Genomic DNA, 9,257 nt, shown 5'->3' with positions numbered 1-9,257 from the left:
AAACAAAACCCATATCGTTACATATCTATTGCCTTTTTTCAATTAAATATTGTTTATGCATTTATTAGTATTTAGATAAGCTTATTCCGCAACATATGTAAATAAAAAAGCTCATTTCCACATGTCTAGCGACGAAGAACTTATCGAAAGTTACAAAGAAGCTTTAGCGCACAATCGCAATCACAACCCAGTTCACCAAATTACTTCGTACAGAAACAATATCATTCAACCATCTAGAATGGACGCGACTACTCTTCGGGCCATGGAAGAATCCATCAATACTGCTTAAGAGAGACAAAAAATAGAATTTGAGGAGAAAATCAATAAACTTACCCAACAATTAAATTCATTTAAAACAAACACTCCTAAAATAGAGGTCTATCAAGAGATCATTATTTCTAATGATGTTATATGCAACGAACCCCTCGATATTGTAAAATCTGTTTGTGAATTCGATGGAAAACAAGAAAATTATGTTTGTACAAGGTGTTTGAGCCTTATAATGGCAGCAACAGGCATTATCAAGCAGTTGCCATACTTAGAAATAAAGTCAGGGGACCAGCCGATGCCGTGCTTGCCTCTTTTAACACCGTGTTAAATTTTAAGGCGATTATGGCAAGGTTAGACTTTACTTATTCAGATAAAACACCAGTACATGTTATCCAACAAGAGCTAAGTTTACTACGGCAGGGCGAAATGCCTTTACTGAAATACTACGATGAAATAGAGAAAAAGCTAACGTTACTGATTAATAAAACTATTATGTCACATGATGCTACGGCCGCTGCCGTACTTAATGAAAAATACAGAGGGGACGCCCTTCATACATTTGTGTCTGGGCTTAGGAAAAGTCTAAGAATGGCAGTTTTCCCATCACAGCCCCAAGATTTGCCGACAGCGTTGGCCTTTGCTCAGGAGGCAGAATCGAGCAATGAAAGGAGCATTTTTGCTGCTAACTTCGCGAAACACAATGAAGAGCGAATGCAGAAAAGTGCGAGTCAGCGTTCAAACGGCTGGCGCCATCAGTCTCAACATAATTCTGAGAGTCAAACGAATGAGGGCTCGAGAAGGAACCCTCACTTCACAAAAACCCAAACACCAAATCATAAGATGGGTGCTTTAAGCAACAAGGTTCGAATGCAAGTCGATCAAAATCAGACTGCTTCATTGCCTGAGCCTATGGAAGTCGACACTTCTTCTCGATACAGACAACCGACTAAATGGCAAAACACCAACAGTCAGGGTGCTGCAAAATCCGGGAGGACTCAAAAGGTTCATGCCACCACCCACGAGCACGAATATGAAACAACAGCTAGAACCGCAGTCGCTCAGACCGAGGATGAGCTGTCAGATGCAGAAGCATGCAATTTTTTAGGGAGAAGTCCCTGTTACCGTACATCGTACGAACAGTAGCAGGGCAAACCATAAAACTCTTGGTGGATACAGGGGCCTCCAAAAACTACATTAAGCCACTTCCGGGCTTGAAGCATATCATCCCTGTAGAAAACGAATTCCAAGTAACATCCATCCACGGAAGCACAAAAATTACTCATAAGTGCTTGGTATCAGTTTTTCAAGTTAAAACATATTTCTTTATACTTGACACACTTAAGGCATTCGACGCAATAATCGGCTTAGACCTTTTAAAAAAATGCCAAGCAAACATTAATTTGATTCAAAATATAATTTCAACAGAGTATACCTCTGAGCCCCTCAAAATGTGAATCTTATTCATATAGATGACGCTGATGTACCATGTGCTATCAGGCCATTCTTTAACTCAATGATAAAGGATCATATCAAAACATTCGCAGACCCTTGTGTGGCCTTACCATATAACGTTAATATTATTGCTACAATCAGAACAGACGGAGTGCCAGTGTACTCAAAACTATATCCACATCCCAGGGGCGTATCTGATTTTGTTAATGCAGAAGTTAAACAACTTTTAGCGAATGGCATTATTAGGCCTTCAAGATCGCCTTACAATAACCCCACTTGGGTGGTCGATAAAAAAGTAGAATATCTAGGATTCATCGTGTCTAGGGGAGGAATAAAAACCGCACCTGAAAAGGTTCAGGCAATAAAAGCGTTCCCGACCCCAACCACCCTATTCGACCTCAGATCATTCTTGGGTCTTTCCAGCTATTATCGCTGCTTCATCAAAGATTATGCTTCCATAGCCAAGCCCCTCACAGAGCTAATGAAAGGCGAGAATGGCAAGATCTCAAAGAATCACTCTAGGAAAGTGAAAATAGAGCTGAAGCAAAATAAACAAGAGACTTTTGAAAAACTTAAAAACATATTTGCGTCGGAGGACGTCATGTTAGAATACCCCGACTTTAAAAAGCCTTTTGATTTGACAACAGATGCTTCGAGCTTCGGCCTCGGGGCCGTATTGTCACAAAATGGACGACCCATTACAATGATATCGCGAACACTACGCGACAACGAACTAAGCTATGCGACAAACGAGAGAGAGCTCTTAGCTATAGTTTGGTCATTAAAAAATCTCCGTAATTATCTTTACGGAGTCAAAACCTTGAACATTTTCACAGATCATCAGCCGTTGACGTTTGCGGTATCCGATAAGAACCCAAACTCAAAGATAAAGCGCTGGAAAGCATTTATCGACGAACACGGAGCGAAGTTGATCTATAAACCTGGCAGACAAAATCATGTAGCTAATGCACTGTCACGGCAGCATTTGAATACACTGGACAATGAGCCAGAATCAGACGTTGCGACCATCCATAGTGAGGAATCTCTAACTTACACGATTGAAGTAACTGACAAACCGGTCAATTGTTTCAAAACCCAAATTGTTATTAAAGAAGCTGAAATGACATCAGTAACAACAAGAATCTTATTTAGAGATAAGATCAGGCACATCATAGAGGTTTCCGAAAGGAAAGAACTTCACCAAATACTTGTGGATGCAGTAAATTCAAGTGTTGTCAACGCTATACATTGCACACTGCCAGTATTGGCCTTTATCCAACATAGGCTAGTAGAGGCGTTTCCTTCTACAACGTTTCGATATTCGAAAGACTTAGTAATTGACGTCCTAAACGATACGGAACAAAGGGAAATTGTCACAGCTGAGCATAATCGAGCACACCGTGCAGCCCAGGAAAACGTGAAACAAATCCTTTGCGACTATTTCTTTCCAAAAATGTCTCGTCTTGCAATGGAGATTGCTGCTAACTGCAGAACTTGTTCTGTAGCAAAAGCAAAATATGGCCAGCACCCCGATCCCAACTTTTGCGGGAGAAATCCTACATCTAGATATATTTAATACGGACAGAACATATTTTTTAACGTGTGTGGACAAATTTTCCAAATTTGCTGTTGTCCAACCCATACCTTCTAGAAGTACTATTGACATAAAGGGACCTATTTTACAGTTGGTAAATCTCTTCCCTAAAACAAATACAATTTACTACGATAATGAAAAAACATTAAATTCAGAAACCATTAGGACCACCTTAATGAACCATTTTGAAATAAGTGTGGACGCACCACCATTGCACAGCACTTCTAATGGCCAGGTAGAACGATTTCACAGTACCTTGGGGGAAATTGCACGTTGTCTAATAATTGAAAATAATTTAAGCGACACAGTGGAGACTATCCTTTTGGCTACGATACAGTACAATAGGACCTTTCATTCAGTAACTAAAGAGAAACCGATTGAGATTATTCACTCAACTCCCATCGACTTTCAAAACAAAATAATGCAAAATTTACAAACCGCTCAAGAAAGAAAATTACAACAAGTTAATAAAGATCGAGTTTACAAGGAGTATTGCGTGGGCGATAAGGTTTTTTTGAAGAGGAATAAGAGACTGGGAAATAAATTATCTCCTTTATGCTCTGAAGAGGTAGTGGAAGCCGACTTAGGAACGACGGTTCTAATTAAGGGGAGGGTGGTCCATAAGGACAATTTAAAATAAAAAAACTAGAATAACAAAATTTTGGAATTATAGAAGTTAAAGGAATAAAGTAATAATTTGCGATATGATATGATATGGAAAACTAAAGAAAATATATGGAAAACTCATTAAAGAATTAATAATCTGGAAATAAATAAATCTTAACAAAGCCGATATTAAAAATGAACATGTAGGTTATGTAATATAATATATGTATCTAGTACTAAGAGTATCCAAATAATTACATATTGCACTTTGTAATAAAACTATAAGGTTACAAATTTCAGTACGTGAAGATAGTTGAGACTGCAGAAATATCCTCGCTGAACGTGGGGCAAGCACTTTCATCATGGGGAAATTACACGAAACTCATCCGCTCTACGCTCTGTAAGGATCAGCATTATGCGCTTGAGAATATTTATCAGGAGTGAAGGCATATCATGGCACACGACTCGGGATTTTAGACTCTACAGTGGAAATCGACGATGGAATGCTCACCATTCGATCGAGCTTCTATCAATGGCGGCTGGTCGAACACCACAAAACACAGCCTATAAGAACCAACATTGTCTCGGCAATCTCACAGTGAATGTGACATCGCACAGAGGAAACTGGGCATGCTATTCCTGCATCCACTGAGTACCTAGAATCCTGACACTGCGGTGATTTGCGAGATGAGCTTATTGCAGTCAACGTTCCACTCTGTTGCTGTTTAGTTATTCGGCTTATCGACGCCTTTAAACGAAACACCAACATCGAGCACAGAACTGAACCATCGTTCCGTAGAGTACCGATGACGGCCCTCACTTAACCGAGGGAGGAGTTAACGTGCCGAACAATACTGACGTCACAAATAGTCAGGCTTGGGACACTAACTTGCGAATCGTCGAAAGAGAGGTGCAAGTTAACGTGCCGAGCAATACTGACGTCACAAATAGTCAGGCTTGAGACACTAACTTGCGAGTCGTCGAAAGAGAGGTGCATATGAAGCTTTGGTGAGCGTCGACTGCGGCCCAAATGCACTCAATCGCCGATCTAGAGCTTGAAAGCTGAGAGTGCAGAACTTTGTGAGATTAGTTTTAAGTTATGCTAGTTAGATTAGATCTGAAGCTCAAGCTCTCAAGAGCAAGAACCACAAAAAATGAAAGAATAAATAATTAAAACATAATTATATTAACTTATATAAATACTGTGCAATGTATACACAAAGTAGAAAAGATAGCGGAAAAAATGCCGGTAGAACGCTTATGTACTTATATATATGCTGTGTCACATATATATAAGGTACAAGGAAAAAAGAATATGGCGCGAACATGACACTTGCACAAATGTATGGAGAAAAAGGTGTATTACTTATCTTGACAACCAATTGCTTGCTGGGGTCGAGCGATATATCCAATCCGGCTCGAAGGACCAAAATGTGTAGGGGGCGTCTTTAGATAAGTAAAAACACAATAGAAATTTGAACTTTACAATTATTTTTATTGCACTTGAAAATACACTTGTTGTGCCGCTCAGAGAAAAGTACAACATATGTTATGTAGGAAAAAGCACTAAAAGTGGGCAGGGTAACCAACATGAGGACAAACTATATCAGTGTGACTGCGCGTGTGACAAGGTCTCACGCACAGTATACTAACTTTGTCACTATCGATATCAATCGATCGCGACCACACTGTCAGCTGTTTTGAGTGGTTACACCTGCCATCATCTGGCATCAACAAGTAGCAAATATAAACAATAATATAAAAAAAAAGATAATAAATTGTAGTCCCATAATTAAATATTTTATTTAAAATATTTTTTAAATAGATATAAATATATACTTTCAGTCTTTTTAAAACTCGTTAATAATATTTAAAATATTTATATTTTTTTACAGAGTTTTATTTGACGAACCAGACAAATACGAAATTTAAGTAAGTTTTTCATTCATTTCGAACAACGGATAAAACTAAAACTTTAAATGTTTATGAATTTCTATCCTATTGATAATAAACAAAACTATATTACATTCTAGGGGTCAAGACTAAAGGAAAAGTGGTGGCAGGTAATGCAACTGTAGCCGAATTTATTATTATACTGGAAAGATCAGTACTGTTTATATTGTAACTTTGAACAATATTTGCCAGCATAATAAAACCAAATCCTCTCACCAAATTCTGTCCTATACAAGTACGTTTTCCAATACTAAATGGTAGAAAATGGGGGATATTCTTTTTTAGCTGCAATCTATGATGGCCGTATCGTTTTAAATTTTCAATTACTTTGCCTCTACAAAATTGATTTTTGGAAGATGCGTGATACGTTCCAGTTTCTTTCTCAATCTCAATACCCGAATCCGATGCTTCAGAGCACCTTCTAATATCATAAAGTTTGGATGACATCGTAATGCTTTTAATCTTTTCTTCTAAAAATCGTTCTGGTTCGAAATTATTGGGGTTCGTCCAGTATTTGTGGCTCATGTTAAGCTCATAATTATTTATAAAAACAATACTACCGCTAGTAACACCATATCCTGATATCTGCGTATCCTCTGTAGCTACATGAGGAACAATTGGAGACGATGAGTATCGCAAAACTTCAAATATGGTTGCCATCGTATATGGCATTTCATTCATATCATGTAACTCAATGCTTCGTTGTCCATTATTAGAGACAAAATCCACTTCATTCTGAATATTTTTACCAATTACTGGATCTTTAGCTATATATGCCAAACACAACATAACTAAATTTCCTACGGCTGAGTGACCTCCAATAAAATCTTCAAGCATAAATATAATAGTATTTCGAGACACATTTTTATCTTCCCTAAGGCTTTTTAAGAGTACATCTGTGAAATCATTATCCGGCTCATCTATATCAATATTTGACTCTCTTTGATTGATAACACGGTCCAATATAAATTTTCTAATCGTTGTGGACCAATCACAAATTTTCTTTGTGTGATTTTTGTAAAATGGAAGAAGCCATGGGAGAAAATCTAGTGGATATCCTTGATTTATCTCCCAAAAGATTTCATCGAAGAACTGGACAATCTGTTGAAACTCAGTATCCTCGTAGTTGAATCTCAAAGAACACATATACTGACTGAACATATTCGCACAGGCTTTAAGAATTAGAGGCTTAATATTGAAGGGCTCCCCTGGCATAATCGTTTTCTCCAGCTTTTCCATTAAGTGCTTAATTTCTTCACCACCAATTCGTGACATTTTTGTAAAATATGAAGATGATTCTCGAGGGGAGCAGTGACGTCTCGCTAGATTTCGTCGTTTTTGCTGTAACATTGACCAATCACAGAGAGCAAGAGCTGTGAAGTAAAGATTGAAATATTTATTGGAAAACATTACTTAAATTATTCTTGGATTTATTTATTTAATGTAATTAAGTCATTTGAACGAAACTGCAGGTTTGGAAAGCGATATGATATCGTCCCATTTTCTTAAATGGATATTGTAACTTGATGCCCACAGAAAATATATTAAACAGAAACAAACATTGCCGACTATATAAGGTATATATTGTACATTTCCTCAAGATTAGCGACAAGATCCGTCTGTTTGTCTATATATCTCTTTAATGTGAACAGGTAGTAGATGTCAGAGATTATATGAGACAAAGGTACAACTTTTTTTAAACACTTATTTTTTCAGTCAGATCTAGTTTAATTTTGAACAAATTAAATTAAAAATTATTTATTGCACAGATTTTAAGGTTAAAAAATAATTCCAGGTATATTAATTTGTATAGACTTTTTATATAATATTTTGTAATGTTTTATGAAATTATAGAGTTCCATTCCATGTAAAAAAGTCGAAAATTCAACCGCGACCAAAAATTAAATTGATTTTCTATATCTTTGTGAGTATAGTTATAATAATAATATATTATTATTATTATTATTATTATTATTATTATTATTATTATTATTATTATTATTATTATTATTATTATTATTATTATTATTATTATTATTATTATTATTATTATTATTATTATTATTATTATTATTATTATTATTATTATTATTATTATTATTATTATTATTATTAATTCTTATCGCTTTTTTCGGGCTATGGTATGATGTTTTATTAAGCTTAAGGCAAACAAAATTTACATTGAGGGACTAGTCGTGATTTTAGAGGTAAATGATATTTGCAGCACTTGTTTCTCAGTTACTACTTACAGTTGTTTCTGTCACCACCAAAGAGTTTATGATAGCGCAGAAAATCTGGACGTCCTCCAAAAAATTTGCCATTTTTATTGAGTACTTCTCTAATTATCTCCAAATTGTTAACTATAAGGCAACGTGTTTGCCCAAGTGTTAACGTGTAAATATCGCCGTACTGTTTTCCTACTGCTCCAAAACCCTCGAACGGATTTTTGAAGCGGCCGACTATGTCTAAGTTTCCAATTATTGGCCAAGGATGCGGCCCGGGTGCTTGATGTAATCTATGATAAATTTGCTCGGAATTCGAAATGCCAAATTTGATTGTTGCCTTTCGCTTACATCCGAACAGAATAAAAGCGTATGAAACGATTATCACTGTAAGTGCAACTCCGACGAATGAGTGTAAAATCATGAAGAACATTTTTTTAACTTCAACGGAACTTATTTTCAGTAACACAGTTTTTATCTCAATTATTTCTTTTCTATTCGCAAGAGATAGACCAAATTCATTCCATCCGGTTGTCTTCAAGATCGGTTACTTCTCAAAGCTGTTTCTTCTTTTACGTTTTATTTTAATACTAAAGTCTGGGAGCGAGCAAGTACACCTATAAATATGTATACATCTATACATGCATATATTCGAATTCCCCAGTGCATATGTGTATGCTGAATTAAAGTTCCTTCATATACAAAAAAGCGTGCGTATATACATACATACATACATATGCACTTGAGAATAAAATGTCTTACAGTTGTATATGGGAATACCAACAGAGTTGCCAATTTAATTTTTCAGTCAATTAAGGTTTTTTTAAAGACTAAAGACTAGAAACAAAAATGTTTGACATTAAAAGATACCCATGCTCAGTCCTAAAAACTAAAACATGACAAGGGCCAGAGTTGAAACTAAAATTTGTAAATTTTTTTTTTTGGGAATAAAAAGAATTGGTAAAAATAAAATTTTGGTCTATACCTGGGGTAGTAATCATTATATCAAAGATTATATGTACATAAAAAAATAATTTTCCTTTATTTACAAAATTTCACTTGGTATGATTTTAAGCCTTATTCACAAAACGTTTGCATTTCTTTGAAAAACTTATCAGCACCGATTGTGTTCAAGTGTGAATGAATATTTAATATGTGTA

At 35.9% G+C, this 9,257-nt stretch overlaps 1 protein-coding gene across 2 annotated transcripts; it reads right to left on the bottom strand.

Moving 5' to 3' along the window:
• Positions 1 to 5,712: 5,712 nt before the first annotated feature.
• LOC132797647 (cytochrome P450 307a1-like) lies at positions 5,713 to 9,113 on the bottom strand. Of its 2 annotated transcripts, XM_060809403.1 has the most exons (3): positions 8,860 to 8,938; positions 8,125 to 8,694; positions 5,714 to 7,248 (listed from the first exon to the last, which is right to left on the bottom strand). In XM_060809403.1, the coding sequence occupies exons 2-3, from the start codon at positions 8,528 to 8,530 to the stop codon at positions 5,945 to 5,947; spliced, it is 1,710 nt and encodes a 569-aa protein (XP_060665386.1). In that variant the 5' UTR covers positions 8,531 to 8,694; positions 8,860 to 8,938; the 3' UTR covers positions 5,714 to 5,944. The 2 variants fall into 2 exon arrangements, with proteins under 2 accessions (XP_060665387.1, XP_060665386.1); XM_060809404.1 differs by lacking the exons at positions 8,125 to 8,694; positions 8,860 to 8,938 and adding an exon at positions 9,083 to 9,113 and having other exon boundaries at positions 5,713 to 7,248.
• Positions 9,114 to 9,257: the final 144 nt, after the last annotated feature.

Source organism: Drosophila nasuta, unplaced genomic scaffold (genome assembly GCF_023558535.2).
Source record: "Drosophila nasuta strain 15112-1781.00 unplaced genomic scaffold, ASM2355853v1 ctg16_pilon, whole genome shotgun sequence".
NCBI classification, from domain to species: domain Eukaryota; kingdom Metazoa; phylum Arthropoda; class Insecta; order Diptera; family Drosophilidae; genus Drosophila; species Drosophila nasuta.
Note: the sequence above shows the minus strand (reverse complement) of the source record. Positions and strands in the feature narration are given on the sequence as shown.

What these genes read in the sequence shown, in the direction of transcription:
- LOC132797647 (XM_060809403.1), bottom strand. Translation starts at nt 8,530, where the DNA reads ATGTTCTTCATGATTTTACACTCATTCGTCGGAGTTGCACTTACAGTG. An exon ending in TGGTGGTGACAGAAACAACT is followed by an intron (nt 7,249 to 8,124) that starts GTAAGTAGTAAC and finishes TTTACTTCACAG; the next exon opens with CTCTTGCTCTCTGTGATTGG.